This window comes from Rhopalosiphum padi, chromosome 2 (assembly GCF_020882245.1).
Source record: "Rhopalosiphum padi isolate XX-2018 chromosome 2, ASM2088224v1, whole genome shotgun sequence".
Classification (NCBI taxonomy): Eukaryota; Metazoa; Arthropoda; class Insecta; order Hemiptera; family Aphididae; genus Rhopalosiphum; species Rhopalosiphum padi.
The window spans coordinates 67,986,103-68,008,274 of NC_083598.1; the positions used below are offsets into that span (position 1 = coordinate 67,986,103).

A 22,172-nucleotide genomic window follows, 5' to 3' on the forward strand; every position below is an offset into this window, starting at 1 on the left:
CTTAGAAAAATAACGTTTGCTGAACGAAAATTTGTTATGATCTACATTAGTAAAACAAAAACTATATTTTTAAAATCAATAACCATAACGAAAACCGAAAAATTAAATACGTTTTCCATCCCTCATAGAAGTCATTAGACAGTTTAAACTCTACGATGAGTGCGGATGAGTATTAATTAATAAAATATAATATAATACCTAATAAATTGTGTAAAACAATAACATTTTAATACTGAGTGATTTTATGAATTTTATGGTATAAGAAAGTACTCAGGTTAGCTTCTAATACAATTAATTTTGGTATACGGTTTAAAAAATTCATGTGGTAGTTATAAGATAAGTGTTGTTCAAAAAGGTCATTTTTGTTTGTTTATATGTGCACTTAACTATATTTAGTCACCGATGTGAAACAAAAGGTTCACAGTAAATTATTCATAATATATAAGAAGCTTGGTTTTTTAACATAACCTAAATAATGTGCTTACACTAAACTATACGTTTTAGAAAACCTTGATAATTCTTAAAAAAAAAGAATCAAATATTTTAATTTTAACATTGGACATTCTATGTGGGAGCTTAAGTTATTTAAAACATTTTATTGTTTTTCCCAAGACCGTGTTATACATTATTCAATCAATAGATTATACCAACATATAGAATAATTTTTTTTCTTTTAAATTTTGTTTAAAAAAGAGCTTTAAATGACAATTATTATTTTACAGTTTATTTTATTGATATATTTAGAAAAAATACATGCATTTATATTATATTTTACTTTAAAAATGTCGGAAATGATTAATTATTATTTATTTGCTATTACCTTATGTACCTACTAACTACTACTATATATAGTTCCACCCACAAATTACAACCCATTATATTTTAACTCCTTACTTACTGATAGATATTTTGTTTTAATTGTTTCGGAATTTAGGTGAATTATCATAACGGCTTTTGTTTGCTTCAATTTACTTTAGTAGGAAGTCAATATTTAGTTGGTTGAGCCCCGAGTAAACGGTATTAGGTAAATTTAATTTTCTGCTGTAACACCACCGTTAAGGTGAAAATGTTTTATACCGCATTTCTTAGTTCTAGGTCTTTGCTATTAGTGAATAAATAAAAGACAATCGACCAAGTAGGCCGTTGGCCTGAGAGTCGATTAAAGCGCGACGGTCTACCTGTGAGTGCTTGCTACTCGCATGGTTATTTCTAGAGCGCTCCCCTCCACCGCATGAGTGTGTACGTTGTTGTTATGTTGGGTGGCGGGGAACTGCCGGTTGGCGAATCAAATAGTGTTGCGGCAGGGAGCGTGCAACACGTGGGTGTCGGGTTCTCTGCAGGAGTTTGTAGGAAACCTTACTGGGCGGTACGCCTGATCAATAAATCGAGGTATCTATCCACTGTGGTGTATATTTCGTTACCCCACGTGTTTTGTCCCGTGTTTAATACGCCTTGCTCGTGTTATTCTGCAGTCTCTGATTTTGTAGTACATAATAATATTATCTATGTTTTATTATATTAACATTTTATCGTTGTTGGATGATTTACATACTCGTAAATATTTTTTATTTAGTTTTAGACCTAAATTATTGATTGATTTTAAAAGTGTTCTTAAAAAACATAATCGTCATAATGTAAGTAGGTACGTGACATGTGTAACAATTTGTATCCTTAATGTTTTTCTAAATTAATCGTGTTCTATCAGTTACGTAATATGCAGTTTTTGGAAGGTTTCACTGTATAAAATGTTTACAAACTGGAAACTTGTGTATGGTTTGTGTAATTAGTTTAGTTATTATTTTTTTGTGAAGAGTTCTATTCCACTTAAATGGACAAATAAATAAATAAAAAATAATACTCGTTAAAATGATCTATCTTGATCGGCATATAATATCAGTTGGGTCCGCAAAACCCTCATTTAGTATAGTTAGGTCCCGGTGTTTTTTAGGTAATACTAGTTAAGTCCCACAATTTTGCAGGTACTACTCTAGTTGGGTCCACGGAAAAACATTTCCCTTTTCATTTTTACAGACTTAGGATTGTCAGTGAGCTATAGAGTTATTAGAACACAGATATGATATAGATTTTTTTTATGTTTCTAATTTATCTATGGTAAATGATTTTAAAATGGTATACAAGGGTTAAACATTCACACGGTTGGTAAAAATTTAAAAGACAGAGCTTAACAAAATAAATCTATTTATTTTAACCATTAATTTTCCGACATTTTTTCAATAAAATTTTCTTACGCCCATCTTGATTGTAGGGAAAGGTATATTGTTAATTGTATACTATATAGTACTAGTAAACTATTTACTAGTTAATATATTACAAGTTTAATTGATTATTAATTTTATTATTATCTGTTCAAATGAAACAACGTCTTAGCTTAGTTATAGTAATAATTTAATTGTTTGTCTCCTAGTTTTATAAATAATTTATTTTATTATGATCCTTTTGTTTATACTTTTATTATTTTATAAAATAATATCCCAGACAGGATGTAATATATTTACAAGTAAACTAAACACGTAATCCCCTTTACTCCTCATTGGTCTTGTCCTCGTACAAACTAAACATGTGTTAAACAGATACTAATATTTTTGAATTTAAACAACCAAAATTGATGTTGGTTTTTATCAAGAGGACGTAAACACACTAATATACGGCTTATAACTGTGTAATATCGTCCTAAATTAGTCTTAGGTGTGCAGATGTGACAGTTTATCTATCAAACAAACTGAAAGATTTTTTGAGGATTTTTACTAAGCAAAAAAAAAAATTCAACTGAAAAATTAATAAAAAAAGTTAGTCAAGTTTGGAAAATAAACTTATTTATGATAGGGGTTCTCTATCTCATTACACTTGCAACACGTTAATATCTTCTCAAAGGATAATTTTTTATCTTACTCGGGATTTGATATTTTTGCTCATTTATTGTTTTGTTTTATGTAGGTATATGTATCTTAGCCCGATCTTAGTATTAATTGTTAGTATATGTAAGCATACGCATACAACATCATCGTTACGCGTAATGGAAATTTCTTAAATTCTTAAACTCGTATAAGTATAAACTAAGTATAAATATATTAATTTGTATTTGATTGTTTTTATAAGATTATACATATTATACGTTATAAAAATATAAACTACTAACTATGTATAAATTATAGTAAATAACAGTTGAGTTTAATTGTTAAAGACAACAGCCCTTAAACGAATAAGGTATTAGCAACTTTAGGTATAATTTATTCAACTAAGTATTTAACAATAGAACCGTGACACCTTATACTTATAAATAATTTATATTTTTTTAGGTACGATTAACTTTTAATTTAAATGATTTTTTTTAAACTTCTAACAACATAGTTAGAACTTGATTAGGTATATTTTATTTGTATTTGTAAATTTATAATCACCTATGATTTAAAAAAATTTAAGTTACGGATTGGTTTACCAAATAAGTTTGCGGAAATTATTAATATGAGGTGATTATTTGTAGTTCACTAGTTATCGCAATACTATTTACCTATATTGTGAAAACAATTATTATCAGTTTGTTTAAATAAATTAATAACAACTTATGATTTAAAAAAAAAATATTAAAGTTACGGATTGGTTTACCAAAGAATCTGTATGCGAACAAAATATTAATACGAGGAAATTAGTAATACTTTGTAATTAATGTTAAGTTACCTATATATATATATATATTAATATATTTATTAGTTTTTCCTGAAGTTATAATCGCCTATGATTTTAAAAAAATATTAAAGTTACGGATTGGTTTACCAAAGAACATGTATGCGGACAAAATATTAATATGAGGAAATTAGTAATACTTTGTAATTAATGTTAAGTTACCTATATATATTAATATATTTATTAGTTTTTCCTGAAGTTGTTACAATCGCCTATGATTTAAAAAAAATATTAAAGTTACGGATTGGTTTACCAAAATATCTGTATGCGGACAAAATATTAATATGAGGAAATTAGTAACACTGTAATTATTGTTAAGTTATATATATTTTCTAGAACTTATTTTGAATTAATCAGTGCTCGAATTGGGGGGGGACGCAGACGGACGGAGTCCGCTTTCATTTTTTCATAGATTTCAGCGTCCCCCTTCATTTAATTAAGCGAGGAGAAATACTAGCTTTATAGCACCTTATTATATGTACAGGGGGTGTGGGGGACGAAGTCTACAACGGGTTACTTTACAATTTATTTGCTATGGAACGGTGTTTTCTGAACTAAAACCAGTGTCCGTCCTCAATTTTTTTTCCAATTCGAGCACTGGAATTAATTAATTAATGATATATATTTATTAATTTTTCTTGATGCTACAATCACCTATGATTTAAAACAAATATTAAAGTTACGGATTGGTTTACCAAAGAAAATATGCGGACAATATTAATATGAGGGATATTTTGTACTTTTGTAGATCAGATAATTTTGTTTATAGTTTTTTTATGTAAATTTAAAATTTAAGATTTTTAATGGTTTTAAAATTGTTGAAGTTTTGGATTGGCTTACCATGTAGATGATCTTAATATGATCTAACTGGACTGACTAGTTAAGCATTTAATTATTGTTAATTGTTTAAGACAACTTAATGGTTTAAAATTAAATTTGAATTTAACAATTTATTGTTATATGCGTTGTTTTGGAAATTAAGATTTACGTATATTTTTACTTATTTACTCATAATTTAAATGCAATTTTTTAAAACTTCTAATATCATAGTTTTAATCTTCTTAATACTTATTTGTGTTCTTAAATTTGTAATCATGATTTAAATAAATGATCACTTATGATTTAAAACAATATAAGTTACGGATTGGTTTACCAAATAAGTCATGCGGAAAACATTATTATGAGGTGATTATTACACTCGTAGGTTAATATTACGAAATATATTAATTAGGTAATACAATTTTTTTTGTAAATTTACAATCACCTATGATTTTAAAAATATTGACGTTACGGATTGGTTTACCAAGGAAATTATGCGGACAATATTAATATGAGGAGATAATTTGCAGTTGATTTAAAAATATTATGTAATTACAGATTAGTTTACCAAAATATGTTTCTGGATAACATTAATATGAAAAAATATCTAACTAGTTACTAATAGATAAGTTTTTGCTAAATAATTTGTCTGAAGTTTTTTTAGTACATAAGTATTTTAAATTTTTCATGTTTTTTTGTCAAACATAAATTTTCTAATTTTTTAAACAATAAGTATTCCATTATTGAACGTGAATTATAAATTTTATTTCTCAATTATATTATATTAAGACAAACAGCCAAAAACTGATAATGTATTTCAATAAATACATTTTTTTTGTAACTATTTTTTTAGTGTTTATCTTATAAAAATTTAAATGCATATTTTACAACTTTTTATTACATACAAATCCTACCCCTGGTTATGATGTACGTTAAAAAGACGGAGACATCACATGCGTGTATGGCGTTCTCTTAATTAGTTACATTGTAGTATACATGCTATTTTTATCTGGATAAGCGTTTATAACTAACAATAAGAAAAAGAAGTTACTAACTAAATTGATTATTAATAATAATGGCGTCTTAAGATATTTATCGTATGTGTCCAATCGTTGTATAAAAATGTATTAAGGTGCATAAAATGTCATATATTAGTATATTTCTATATGCGTTATTACTTACTTATACAATTATATATAAGTATATATATATATATATATATATATATATATATATATATATAGTTAGTAATGTAGTCAAAAAATATCTATGTATTATATGAATATGTATTATACATTTATATATTTGCTTGGTGGCTGTGCCATGTATGAAGAGACGGCGGTGAAATTAAATAATAAACGGATGTTTTGGCTGCCGAAGTTTTTGTGATGATTTAATCGTGCACGTAGCTAGTGCACCGGCAGCCGTGTGTTTACCTCACCAAGCGACGCTGCACGGACGACGCTCCTCTGTTGGAGGGCCAAAGTCGCGAGTGATTTAGGGTGCTCATCGCGTGTCGGCGGGTAAGGGGAATGACTTCGTATTTTTCTGTTTATTTCTGTTTCGTTTCGGGTCACCCTCTTCTATCACATATTTTGTAACCGTGTAGGGGGGTTGGCATTGCGATATATTTATAGAATTTTTATATTTTTGTCTTCATATTTTCTGTCCTTGTCCATATGAGTATGTATCGCGCATGTTGTCGTTTGTTATTATGCAACTTCAGAAAACAGCCAAGACAAGAAGAATATCATGAAACTCAAACGCCACTCTCGCTAGCACATAATATTATCGTAAATTCGTAATGTTATATATTTCGTGTAGGAGTCTCGGTGCATGTTCTTTTGCGCGTGCGCGATGTATACATTCACGACTAAAGTAGTTAGCGGCGTTAAAAACCTTGGTGCGGACATTGTCCTCTATCGCCAAGGTCACCTTAGCTCTTTCAGAGCTCTCCCCTCTCCCGACCAGGTTACTTCCGATCGTCTTTTTCTCTGTGTGTTTACCCCACACGGTACTTCAAGACACGCTTGCGCGCGCCGTACTTATCACCGTCGTAACATGTGTGATGGCTGATCGTTCGTTTCATTTTCTGATCGCTTTAGGGCTTGTTGCTCTGGCGGTCCCTGTGAGGTTTTTTCATGCCTCCTGGCGGCAGCGTCATCTGTTGCACAACCGGTTAGATCATTATTATATTGTATCTCAGTGGCTTCGGTGTTGTTATTATTGGTTGTGAAGTTCGGTCGATTCGCTAACCGCTGCTAGTCATTACGCCCTAACCAACCATCCGTCACTAGCTTCGTCAAATTAAACAACTCTCTTCTTTTCTTCTCTAAGTCGACGCCATTGTTTTATATTAAACAGAATTGATATTTTGATGACTATTCTTTTTGGGATTGAGTTTCCACTAAACACTGAGACCCATGAATATGTTTTTGGCTTGAAATAATCATTATTTATATTGTTTATTATTTCCAACATTTTCCATTTGAATAGTTATTTAAAGCGGGCTGCATATATATTTTGACATTACTGGTCAAAATCGTCTGGATGGAGTAGAGATCTAATTATGACAGTGTAATTTTACAAAGAAAAACATTTTTTCATCGAATTTGACTTAGATAAATATATAGATTATAGGTATACCGTATACCTAGGATATTGGAGTTCAAGATTAAAACATCTGTCAACTTAGTGGTCCAAATAAAAATGTTTGAGTAGTAGGTTTGTTATCCCTGATATACTGAATATGATAGCCAATAGGTTCTGTACCTTGTCAAAAATACATACTATGAACAAATTAATATTATTTATACAATAATTGTATAAATATAATAACTAGAATAATTAGTCGTTAACAATTTTACACTTCCATTATACAAATGTAGGTATGTGTTGAAAAAAATGACTAGATTATAGAATGTTTATTAAAAAGAAAAGTTGGGCTGGATACAAAACTGTACGTGTGCATTTGTCATGTTTCCTAGGATCGTTGATAGTTACTGATATAGTTACAATATTCAATTCAAAAGTATTGATTAATCATTATATTCAAAGTTGATTTTAAATAAAGCTCTGTAAAAACTGCAGTTGCATATAATTTTTAAAACTTGTTTCAGTATTCAATAGTTTTTATTAATTAGAGAAAATTGTTTAAAAAAATTGATAATTGTTTTTTTGTGTATCAAGTTTTTATTGAAGTTACCTATCTTATAAAATTGTACTGCAACTTCTGCAACTTTTAAGGGTCTCAAAAATATAATCATAAAAAAATGAACTGTTTAAAGTATTCGATAGTAATAAATACTTTCAAAATGTGAATACTGTAGTTAATTTTCCTCATTAGATTATGAATCTTATCATGAACATATTTTTTTATTATATTGTACTAAAAAATAAATTAAATTTTATTTATAGATTGCATCCTCAACAAAAAAGTTATGGGGAGTTGAAGAAGGCAAAGAAGATGGACCTAAAGGCATACTTAATTTAAATGATCATCATCACCAAATGTGGAGAGATTCTACTTGGAGTTCTAATAGTAAGTCTTTGATTTTTTACTTAATGAATAATAATTGTATTATTATTAATTAATATATATACCTAGATAATTACTTCAAATAAATTCTTGTTTTATTATCAACTATGAAGATATCCTATAAACCATTATATTGGACTTAGGTATTACAATTATGTATTTCTTATATGTTTTGTCCCATATAATTTACAATATAATATTAGAAATTAAATTTGAAATGTCACAGCTTTCAAAAAAATTGATTAAATTAATATACCCAGTAGTCAAAGAAATTATAAATTCAAACCATACTTTTGATAGTTACCATAAATAATTAATTAATAGTTGTTATGTGTTTTTTATGTGTATTTGTTGAATAATTTTTAAAAAGAGTCCATATTGATGTGGTTAATTAATAACATATCTGTCATGCCTATATTTTTACTTGACTCTTTAATGTGAGTATACATTAAGTTAGTCTTTAATAAGTGTAGGAGAAAACCTATTGTTACTAAATAGGAAGTCGAAAGATAAAATTAAAATTTTTATCTGGTTTCTAATTTTTATGTATTTTCAATCAAACAAAATCATGATATTTATAATTTATATATTATTTGTTGGCTTAAAATCAAATTACTCATGTTAGCATTTAAGTAAATAGTCGTTTATTTTAATCATTTTAAAATAATTTGTTTAAATTTATTAATTTATCTAATTGTTATTTTATGAAATATTGTGTTTTTATTATTACAAATATATACTACCGTCTACCGTAGAAGTAACTTCATTTATCCACTAATAACATTTAGAATAGTATCAACAATTTAGTTGAGATAATAGCACGTATAATGTATACAACATAAATTAAGTTCAATGGCATTACTCACATTTTCGTTACTTCATCATTGCAGTGAGTAAACTAAAGATAAAAACTAAAAAAAACCAGTTTTAAACTTAATAATTTTCATTTTCATTATTACATTAAGAGTAGTGCAGTTTAACACAACCGGTTTTATCTTTTATATATTTTTAGTTCACAATACATAATATTGTGTACTGGTGTGTATGAAGCAAAGAGATATTCTAATAGTTGTATATTTTTAATTTACATGTAACAAATTTTATTTTTAAAAATGTATAATATGAATTCATATACATGTAGTAAAAACAATTATAAATTCAAATAAATTCATAAATTTAGAAAATTGTGATGTATAATATTGCTATAAACTAGGATTACAGAAAATGTATTTATTTCTCAAAACTAAACAAATATTTCATATTAATTTTTTTTTTTTTTTAGCAAGGAGAGGGGCTGGTTTTCCAGTGGGTAATGATTCTGGCAATATATTATCCCCAAGATCATCAGAGGCTGGAATTGGCATGAAGATGGTTGAATATGTTTTAGCCAGTACACCAAATAAAATGGAGCCCTTAGAGCCTAGAATGAGAAATTTAGTTATTGTATGTATATTTCAATATAATACACCAATATTTTAAAGTATTAAATGTCGGGTTTTTTTTTCAGAGTTCTAATGATGGCGAAACTATAAAGAAAGATAAAGAAAAACCACCTGGTTCTCCCTATGATTCTGTAAATAGTAATAAAAAAGAAATGGAAAATGGAAATTGTTCGACTGTTGTTCAACAAAATGGAATGGTAGTTGTTCAAAATGGCTTAGATGAAGATAAATATATCAAGTTAGTGTTGTTGGTTCATTTTGTTCGTTAAAATTAATGCCAAATAATTTTGATCATTTTAAATTGTATAATATAATTCCCTTATTATAATATTAATTATTATTATTTATTTTTGAAATTATAAAGTATTTAGTATTTTAAATTATTGTTGATAATAATTCATTTGGTTCTATAATATTTTAAAATAATGATTAAATCTGTGAAAACTATTTTTATTTTTACGTTTTCTGATTTTGCTTTCAAATTTGTAGTTAATGTTATTACTTAGTCTATTTTGAACCTATTTTTTTTATTAATACATAACTAATACTTCCAAACAATTGATTTATGGGAACAAAATCTAAAATAATTGAGACGCTTATAATTAATTATATATATTTTTTTTAATGTTAATAAATTTGTTTTATACAAAATTTAATCAAATTACTATGGTTAATGTATTGACTTTATTGAGAAAATAACTTTTGTTGCTATTGGTATTGCTGACAAAAACCATATAAAATATTTGAAGTATATAAATACTTATACATGTATTGTTTGGATAAATCCTGCACAAGAAATCTGGAAATAAAAAGTCAGAGGACTGGCTCAAAAGTCTGCACCATTTTCTTCTATCTAGAGTATAATCTAGGAATACAAAATTATTTAATTCACAAAATTAAATTATAAAATAATAAAATGAAAACTTAAATATATATTTAATTATTATTTTCTCTTACAATTTCAAGTACAAAAAGTCAAAATACAAAAAAAAAATAAGAAAATCCACTATTTAGGTTTCGCATTTATGTTTGTATGTTTCCAATTTATCTTCCATATGATTAATACATTTAAGCTATAATCAATATTATTACCACAGTTATCAAATAGATGTATATACATATATATATTTTTCTCATCAATGTTGTTTAATAAGTGACAAGTATTATAAACTGCTTGTATACTGTGAGAGATTTTATTCAGTTTGTTATTTGATAGGTGGTTATAATAAATTTCAATTAAAAGAATATTTTTTATGGATATAAATGTATAATTAGTGGTAGATGTTTATTATAAACTTGTTTCTTCTATTCAATAGAAATATTCTTGAAAAATGTCTTTAAAATACACTTATGTAAAGACTATATATTTTAAATCTTTATATATCAAAGAATATTATTTATTAATTATGGGATTAAGAAATAATAATCAAAAATAATATTGTAAATAAAAATTAATTCAATATTTTATAATTTTAGTTTTGTGAATTGAATAATTGTAAAAAAGTGAATGGAATTTTTCACTGAATATTTGTTAGGATACAACTAAGTATAGTGTATATATAAAATAATATTTTGTAGCAAATATCTAAATTTTTTTTGTTAGTTGTATAAATAAATATATATGTTTAAATTATATTATTGGCTTAGTACCTTACAATAAATATATTTTTGTATAATAATATAAATGTGCATTGCTATGATATAAAATGACTGAGAATCATGATTTATATTATATTATTATTAGTAGGCAATAAAATGTAAATATAAATGTATAGTAGTAATAAGTATTTAAGTATTAATTAATTTTAATTTTTTTTATTATTTTTTGTATTATTAAAAACTTAAAATTCTAAATATATTTATAAATATATTTTGTTTGTGTTATTTAAGCATAACATTAATTTATATTAATTATTACTTAATTAAAATGTATTAATAATATATTATTTTATTTATGTTTTTTTATATATGCATATTTTAAATTTATACCCGCGATTGCTATTAATGAATAGTTGAGTTTTATTAATTAATATTTCGGTAAAGGTCAACTTACTTTTACATTTAAAATATAAACTAAGATTGTATCCCAGTATATGTTTTATATATATATACTCCAATTAACTATATTATCTTAAATCTAGGTTTCATAATATTACCATTAATATTATATACTTATAATGTTATTAACTTATTGTAATATTTATCGATGAAATAATTATAAAAATATAAATTAGATATTATAAAATGTTGTGATATCAGCTTAAGAGGATGTCAGTGCATTTTGTTTTCTTATACCTACATATAGCATAGTAAACAGAACTAACCTTATGTAGTTGGTTTAAAATTAGATTGGAGCTATCATCAAACTTTATGTTAAGAAAATCTGTGTTTTTCTGTGATTTTTTTACAATAATTAAAAAATAAAAATAAAAAAACCTTGCTTTAAACTTTAATTCTTAATTTTAAAACAAGATATGAAAATTTTAAATTGTAACAATTTCACACTCATAATTCATAAAAAATGAAATATCATAAAAATTTAAGATTAGACCACAGATTGTTCTTAATTTAAAATTTGATAATAAGGGTTATATCTTATACTTAATTTAACAACATTTAGATTGTTTCTTCTGTAGATTTACTACATTTTGCACGGGTAAGAAAGAAAACAAATGTGGGCTAACATATATATAATTGTGCTTTTCTTAATTTATATTTCTATAATCTTATTATTTGTGGTTCTTATGTAATTTTTCGGTATTGAGTGATTCTACTATTTTAGTTTATTACTATTTTATTTGTTTTATTTATATAAAAATAGTTATATTATTATTTTTGTATCATGCATTTGATTTCTGGTTCATAAATTTATCTTGCTAGGCTAACTATGCTGAGCAATTTTTATTTAAAATATTTATTATTATTTAAAATACTTAGAAAATTGTTTGTTTTATTATTTTTTATTTTATCATATGTTTAATTTTTTTTATAATAATTTCATTTTTAACTTCTTTTTCCAAAGTAGCATATTTTTTGGTGTACTTTGATGAATAAAAGTCAAATTTTAGACAAAAAATTTATGAGCCACAAGTATTTAAAGTTCAATGGCACAAAGTCATCCCTCTAAATATTGGTTCATTATTTTGCTCATTTAAATTAAATACTTTTAACTTAATATCTACCATGATTGAGATTTTATATAATGAAATATTCCTTATATTCTGCTTTGGAATTAGAAATATAAAAATTTATTTGTCATTTATCATAGAATAGTGTATTCATTTTTTAATATTATTTTATACTTACTTATCTATATTAACTATTTTTTTTTATAATGATGAGTGTCTTTCTTAGTAATTTATTACCTGGTATATGCAATTATAACTATATCTTTTATTAATAGTTGGAATCATAAAATGTGTATAGTAAATAAATGTTATTAATTTATGCTTCATACAAATTAAGATATTAGTAATTTTAACTTATATTAGTTGTGATTACATAAACTATAATTTATTAAATAATTTAAATGTATATATTCCTATAAATGTATTAAGTATTTGTTATTGAATTAAAATACTTGAAAAATTAATGTACAGTTAGTTTAAAAATAATATAAGATTTCCATTTACTTTAAAAGTTTTATACATTTTTTATGATATTTTAGCCGTCAAGCATCACCATGTGAAGAGGAAATCAACAAAAATGCAATGAATGCAGTTTCAAATAATCAAGTAGCTAATGCTAATTCCAATAATGTAGTGGTGATTGACAGTTTGCATGGTGCACTACACCAAGGACAACTAATGAATCATCATCACCATGGTATGACTATGCCTTTACATCAACAATTCCAAGTACAAGGCGATCCACAACAATTGGATCTCAATTCATACCATGCCACCAATGCTCAACAACAACAAGGCGCTATTGACTCCCAGGGAAATGTCATGACTCCGTTTGATATACAGGTATGTTTTATATTATATTACATTTGTACAAACAATTTTTCAAGTAGATATACTGTTAAGAAGATGCTTTACCTACATATTATGTATTGTCACTGTTTTACTAACATACAACATAAGATTTTGTGTTTGATAGAAATATTATCATGTTGTTGATTTAAATATTTGAGTCAATTTAACTTTTATAAAACTTAAAGGTAAGAATATTATCTATTAATAATAGGATCTCATAGAATCTTATAAATATTGTAATTTTAAAGCAATTAATGAGCATTTTTACAGATTATATTTTACATTACTTTAACTCACTTAAAATGTAAATATTAATAAATGCCTATGATAAACTCCAGATAATATTCTAACTTTTAAGCTTATTATAGGAAAACGGACTAATTTTAAAGTTAACAACATGAATTGGTTCTGTTGAACATATGTAAGATAGAAAAAATGCTTGTGGACACGGGTGTCCTTTAATGTAATAATATTTTATTAAGATAAAGTTACTTTCTGAAAAAAAATCCTATTATAATTAATATAAGTGTTGTTTTTCATATATGTATTTTATGATATTTTAATTATTTAAAAATTAAAATATAACAAATAAGCAAATTCAATATTTAATATTTAATTATTAGTTGATTTATTTTCTTAAAAATTTACTCTTTAGGTAACTATTTATTTAAAAACAGAATGTTGATTTTACTTTTTTGAAATTAAATTTTTTATTTGAATAGGTATAATAAAATTAATTAATTAATCTCTTCTATACATACTACGTGCTATAACACCTATTGTTTAACTTATATTACTTATGCAAATAAAATACATTTTAAAGCACAGTCATAAAACTGTTGATATCTGCGTATATTCATTCAAGAAATTTACTGTGAGTAATAGGTGAATGATGTGTGGCTTACATTGACACGACATTTAGGGCTTAATTTTCGGAATACATTTTGGGGGACTGTAAGTGATAGAACTATCAAATGTACTACCTATACATAATCATTTTCCCGGAATTTCGTTGCATTGCACTAACGATTTAATGATTTACGGTGTATAGTTATTAACGTAATTATGTACTGTGATTCGATAATGGTTCGATTTACAATTTTTGAAAATGTAGAGCATGAATGTCGTTTTTGGAGATAAATCCACGGAAAATATCGCAGTTATCACCTCGCGAGTATGGTGTAAGTTACATACAACTGTTGTACTACAACAATGATCGTTGTATAAAGTCTCGACTAAGTAATTTCCGTCCATATTGCAGGTATACGGCTCGGTTATGGTTCAAAAATCTTCTTTTAATCTGTCATTTAACTAAAAAGTTGTTTTCCTCTTTTCTCCCGGTTGATTTTAATTATTCATATAAGTAAATGTTACATATGCTGGATATACAGGGATATTATTAGAAATGTTGTGAAATTTTCGAGGAAAAAGTTAAAGCTTTTTCGTTTGATGCTTAAATGACTCGGACTTGATACTCGTATTATATATTTTTATTAAGGGGTTTTGTGTATGCAATTATTTGTAGTGCGTGTATTTATTTGAATAGTGTTATTTATGTGCGCCACAATGTGGTTTGCGTTCGAAGGATAATAAGATTACTAAAATGGGACCAGGATATTGCCTATTATTATGTTTTCTAAAACTGTATACGTTCACATGTTACACGTAATTATTGCCATAGGTAACGGATACTTTTATGCACCACCTGTTAATGTAATAAAAGTTGGTCATTTTTGTACTAATAAAGAAGAAGCTAATAATAAAGTACCTGAGTCATATCGTTATTATATTTCTAAAAACGGATTAAAGTTATTATTAACTTTAACTTTATTTTTTTCTTTACATCGTCAATTTAATATTAATTTTTAAGGCTTAAAGATGAAATAAAAGTTATTTAAAGTCTACATTCTGTGATACTTTTGAATTGTTTTCTGAATTGTAATTATGCTATGATTTTATGAGATATTACGTAGGAACGAAATTAAAAAATTTTATTGTAAAAAAAGGTTTTCTACCCCAAATTTCATAAACATTCAAAGGTATGTTATGAATTTATTATTTTATATTTTTATTCTTTTTATTATTTGTATATTAAAAAAATTATATTTGTTTAATTTAAATTAAATTAAATTTGAATTTATCTGCAAAGTTTCTAAAAAATTAAGAGTTTTTAAGTTTCACTAGGTAGACAAATACTTGATGACATAATATAATATTTTATTTTATGCCTATGACATAATTTTTCGTTTCATTATGTAATGTAAATTGTATTATCTATATTCTATTGGTTTCAAGATTCTATATTAAAATATTGTTAAAACTACCTAGCTCTGAGTTCCATTTTGCAATACAATTACATAGGTATCGGGTAAAATACTATGTCAGGAAAAATGAGTACTAAATAATATATGTTAAATTAAAATATTACATAATGATAATTTTTTTAAATCTTTCGATGTCTAAAATTATTTTTTTATATACGATCGGCAACGTCGCAAATCCGTTTTGCGTGGAATCTTGTGAATGAAAAGGTATATACAAAATTGTGAATCTACCGATTTAGACATATCAAGCTTATTTTAAACAGAATTTAAGAATCTTAACGTTATATTATATATTTATATGTGTCCCAGTTATTAACGTGAGGAAATCAGTATAGGGCCAATGATAATAAAATTCTTCTTTCATTTCGATCACATCAAAGTTTTGTGAAAATGTGTATCAGTAGTTTGCCTGACTGTAAAATTAAGAAATGACCCCCAATATAAGTGATTAATATGATAAATAAATAATGATTTATATATTGTCATTTGTCACATATAGCTTGTCACATACATATTTCTACTGATGATAATAATTCGATATTTTCCTATTATTGTCGGATAAAAGATAACCTATGACCTATGTCATATTATAGATGTTTATTTATATTATTATTTTTAAGTATTGCTGTAGCTCTGTAGGTATATTTAATATTTATATTGTTATTTATAATAAATTAATAACGTATATTTTATTAAATTTATTGGTGATTTTTATGATTTCATTATCTAGTTTCTAGTAAATCAGTAATATTTCAAAAGTGAGTGTTAACTTGAATAGTTTACTGTTTTACCGGTTTTCTTTGTATTATATTGATTCAGAGTAGTTTTAAAAAAATTCGTTTATATTTGAATATAATATAATTATAAACTTGGTAATTATTAAAACTGTGACAGTTAGGAGGTACATTCTGATTTGATTACATTTACATTAAAAATTATAATTGCTTAAGATTTTTAATAATAAATGATAACACAGTTATATTATTATCATCATGATTATCATTAATTATTATTGACTGTTGTATGGATTATTAATTTATGGTTTCTAGATAGAAGGAATTACATCTATATCAATTAATATTTAATTATAAGGATATTTATCTTAATATGTTCTGTTTATATAAATTATAATTAAATTTTACAGAATCATTTAAAAAAAAAATTCTATCATTATTTTTCTCGTTGTGTAATCAATACTCAGTAGAATATATATATTTTTTATTATTCCTACTATCTTTAACTTTAAAAGTGATTACTTTGCAAGTAAATCCCATTTTTCATGTGGAATATTTATGTATTACATTCATATATATAAATATTTATTTTTACCTATTATGCTTTATTCTGATACTTATTATTATTATTTTAAAGTGCATCCTTTTCTGTCTGGTTTTTTAAATATTTTTGTGTTTACAAATAATCTTTTTTCAATAAACGCGTGCCAAGCATTAAATTTTTCGCCAATAAGCATTTTCAATGCGCACATAAATATGTCAGGCATCACACTAACTGTTGCCAGGATAGTAGCAAATATTTTGTCGTTATATGAATTTTACCAGGGGGAAATACAGGAAAAGTATTGAGTAATTTTCTCTCCGATAAAAATAGTAAGATGTTATACCTTTATTCTCATGAACTAAATAATATTAAGTTGGCGTTCAAACGATATTATGGTTGTATTTATATTATGAGTTTCTATATTTTTTTACAATATTTAATAAATCATTTTTGTTAACTTTAAAAATAGTATATTGAGTAAAGTTAGTAATTCATAAAAAAAATAATCCAGCAATAAAAACAATTGGTAATATTAGTTCAGTAATGGTAAAAATCAATTATAATTATTACAAGGTGAAAAAATTACTATCTCAAATTTAAAATTAAACATGTTATATGTCTTATGATTTTATGAATAAACAAAAGCTAAGGATACAATATTTTTATTAAAGAACAACTAAATACCTTTTTTTAAATAATTTGAGCAGAATATTTAGTTAGTCATAATATAAAGGCGTTAGTGTTTTTTTCGTTGTTAAGTATTGACTCCAATGAAATATCTTGTCTTACATGTTGTCGAAGTCGGAACATTTATTTATATTATATGGACGTACTTCATTTTGGTATAATGATTTAAATTTATTTAAAGATAGTTTGTTAATATTTCTATGTTTGGAATTGAGACGGATTATCAGTTCATGTACAGTGTACACATTTTAGTATTTAAATAAAGTGAAAATTCGCTTTGTTATCAGTGACATCAAAATAAAAATATTTTATGTATAATACATTGCAGATTTGTAAATGTATATAATTTATATTATATTGAGTTAGGTATCAACTTATTTAGTTATTTATGTGTACTTATTTTTTTTACATTTGATCTCGAATATATACATTATTAAAATCGTTATGGTTTAATTTTTTTTTTTTATAACTATTTAAAAAACGTTTGTTAAATTGTTATTACTAAAATTTTGCATTTATATTTTATATTGATAAAATCAATGAATTATTTTTTGAGATAAAGTTTAGTTTACTATCCATTTGGAAGTGTTTTATAACGACATTAGCCTTTGCGCAAGTGTTTGTCGTTCACACGGGTTGGGGTTGCCCTAAATTGCCGCTAGTAAAGGAATGAAGATAGTTCAAGCAAAAAGTGATGGATATTGATCTCAATTCTCTTGGGATGGATGAAATTACAGGTCAAAGAGTTGATGCTTTTTTCTTTCTAAACATAAGAAATCATTAATGAACTCTTTATATATACTTAAGTACATATACTTATATATTGTACTGATTTTATAGTTTGAAATACACTTAAGCTTATTTTGAAAAACATGGTATATTATAGTTATCACATTTTTTAAATCAGAAACTTTATTTAAATGTAAAGAATAATTATAATGATAATAATCTGATTCTGCACGGCGTTGCTTGTGACAAACTAAGGTCAATGGATTTATCCTATATCTTAAACTTTGTTAAATGTAAACTATACATTTTTAGGTAACAGTAGTTTAAGTAGTTTTGATTAAATATAAAATATACTGGTTTAAAATTTATATTATTTTATAATTATTTTAATTCTAACATATTAACAGCAACCCTATACAAACATAAAAATATTCGTTTTCCACGTGTACCAATACTCCCTTTTAAAATACAAAATTTAAAAAATTGGATTCGAGGTGCGCATCATTAGGTATAAGATTGCCTATGTATCAATTTTAGAACCTTACTATGATTATTTTAAATGGAATTTTAAACTAATTTTTGCGATGTATGATAATTTTTATTTTTTAATTTTTTCTTGCCAATCTGCTTTAAAATTATTATCTTTATTTATTTTAAATTTTCCATATTCGCAGAACACGTACGTTTTTAATTATTATTTTGGTGCATTATTTTCATAATTTACTTAAAAACAACGAGAAAGTGGAACAATAAGTCGTGTTTAAAATTTAAATAATGTGTGCCAGATATCTGTTGAATTAATATTATGCATTCATGCGAGTCATATATTTTGCTAGTATTTCAAAGACATTATATTTCTTGTTGTAAATAATGTATAATATTTAATAGTATTTACAGAGTTTCTTTTAATATGTCATATAAGATAATTATATAATAGAATACACGTGTTAAAGGAGTTTTAGGAGTTTTTGGTTAGAAATGCTTACATACTATAATGATCTTTAGTGTTTGTATTTTCATGTTTTCAAAATTCATAGGTAAAAATGTTTGCCTGTACCTATTTATTTCTTATTTAGTCTTACATATAGAGTTTACATTTACTTTATTAATATTTAACATATTTTATTGATATAATTACTACTTACGTCATTACTCATTAGTCATTAATATATTGTTTAAATCGTCTATATAAACCTCGCCACTTATTTAAGTACATTATTTTCATTATTTTGTCTAAACTAATTTATATTGAACAACATCAGTAAATCACGTTTGTTTAGTAGTTTGTACAAAATAAATTTTAATTAAAAAACAATGCAGTCGTTATTATTTTTCACGAAACTGTTAACGAGTATATTATTAACAAGACGAATCAAACCACGTGCCACTTAACAAACGTGCCAATGCCCGTTAAAAGTTTTCCAGCTTTAATCGGTGTGACATTAAATTGTATAGTGGTTTACGAGCTATCTTAAATAAATCATGGGTCTAACAAGGGGAGAGTAGTAGTACGCGACTCACCGGTTGTTTTTACGCACGGGGAATTATTACATTTTGTGGTTTTCGTAAACTAGGTAGGTATATTACACAATTAAATTTTCCGAGCGTTTGGAGCAGATCCTCCTTTCTTTCACCTTATTCATTTATACGCATTCTTACTACTCCGCCACCGCGTATTAATTTTTGTTGTCGACAATAAACATGTAGCCAGAATTTTTTTTTTTTGGGTGGGGTAGATCTAAATAATTATTTTTACGTGTATAATATACAAAACCTTTTATTTTTAGTTTTTAAAAATTTCGGGGAGGGGATCCTAACCTCGTGGACTCCCTTTGGATAAGTGCCTGGTTCGACGTTGTCATCGGTGTGTAATGATAGAGCCCTGTATACAAAATAGTAGTGGTAATGGTGTTGTATATAGGTAGCTGCTTGTGGTGGTATAGTACTTAACATGGGTGGTTGGGTGGCGGGTTGGTAGGTGGATGGACGGACTATCGAACGTACTTTTTGGTGCCAATTAGAAGATGGATTCGCCGTTACTGCGAGCGCGTACATACGTAAACACATTTGTTCCGCACTGACGACACGAAGGCAGTCGTCATTCCACCCTCCTCAGTATCGTAAACTTGCTATTGTTATACAACAGCGGCGTCGGTGAGTGCGTTGACACGTGTAAGCGCGCGCTCGTTTCCTAGACCACGCGCAGTGTTCTCCTCCAGACGTGTTGGTGGCCGAGTATGAGGACAAGGCGATAGACGAGGAGGACGTAGACGGTTAAGCGTTGGGGGTTTTGACATAAATATAACCATTATAACAACGTCGATGTGTACATACGGCTGTATTATCTTCTGAGTACTTTCCGGTGGAGTTGGCCGTGTCATCATCAGGTGTTTACGCGCGCTGCAGTAGCGTAGTAGAGTATTGGGTCGTCGGCGTGTAGAGTGTTCTCTCTCTCTCTCTCTCTCTCTCGGTGGTGTGGCGGATGTTAATATGTGGAATTTGCCGGCATGCACGCGATGGGGTTATTAATAGAGAGAGGATAACCGCTGCCGGGCGCACCGGTGTTGTTGGCAACCTTAGACAGGGTGCGAACGGCGCCGCACACCTTGACTGGCCTGTTGTCGGCCGGCCAGATTTTTCCCTCGTACACACCTTTCTGCATCGTTTAAAAAAGTGCTACTAATAATAAAACGACGGCGGAGAAAAAGTGCGTGGAAGTAAAGTTAGTATAGTGTTTACATGTGTGTGTGTGGTAGTGAAGAAGAGCGAACAAAAACCGTGTGCGAGAGGTGGAAAAAAAATCAACAAATCTTTGGGATCGGACGCCGTCGGCCGACGTCGATCAATCAGTGTCGACCTAAATACCAATAAAATCGAGGGAGGATATAGTTTAGAGTTGTACGCGTGTGTGTGGGTGGGTGGGTGAATTAAACGTGTAAGCGTGAAAGGGCTAGTGTATTTTTTTTATTCGTCTTAACACCCTACAATCTATAGTTTTAGTTAAAAGTACGACAGTTCAATTATAGTATTAAGTACGTCATCTAACAAAAATTTGTCTTAATTTCAATGAATAATATATTAAACAAAAAAAAAAAAAAATTTGAAATTTGGGATAATATATAGGATTTTATTGTTATGTATAAATTATGTAATAAATACTTCTCATTCAATAAATGTTGTGAAAAAGTGAATGATTACTAGTGTTATTTGCCGGTATTTTAAAACTACATTATTCTAAACTTTGGGCAATTACTGTAACTATTTTAAAGTTATATACGTTATTATATCAATGTATATTAGACAAGTTTAATCGTTTAGACATTTAATTTAACAGTAAGCTTGCTATACCTAATTTGATATCAATAAACTTAAGGAATAACTTTTTCATTTTTATTTGTCAACCCAGATTTTCAAGGGGACTTATAACTACTGACCCGTTTACTAAAATAAATCGTACCATTGCACAATAGAATCCTAGGGGTATTGTGAGTTTATACTATAGTTAGTTTCATTACAGTTCTTATTGTTGATTAAGATTGTTTAGATGTATTTGAGTTACCCCATAAATAAAATCGATATTATCATTTGAGGACGAAAAAGTAATTACTACAATTCCCAAGTCACGAATCTTGACCAATTGAAAAGGTAGGCTTGGCAATTAAATAGTAAGTTA

The 22,172-nt window shown here is 26.6% G+C and overlaps 1 protein-coding gene across 11 annotated transcripts in view; it reads left to right on the plus strand.

Annotated features, from left to right (window-relative positions):
- LOC132921237 (maternal protein pumilio) overlaps window positions 1–22,172 on the plus strand; it is a 100,768-nt gene that overhangs the window by 13,996 nt on the left and 64,600 nt on the right. For all 11 annotated transcript variants that reach the window (XM_060984139.1, XM_060984143.1, XM_060984144.1 and 8 more), the window contains 4 exons: window positions 7,939–8,062; window positions 9,342–9,502; window positions 9,567–9,739; window positions 13,169–13,472. In XM_060984139.1, the coding sequence (XP_060840122.1) occupies window positions 7,939–8,062; window positions 9,342–9,502; window positions 9,567–9,739; window positions 13,169–13,472 (762 nt within the window). The remainder of the gene's footprint in view (window positions 1–7,938; window positions 8,063–9,341; window positions 9,503–9,566; window positions 9,740–13,168; window positions 13,473–22,172) is intronic.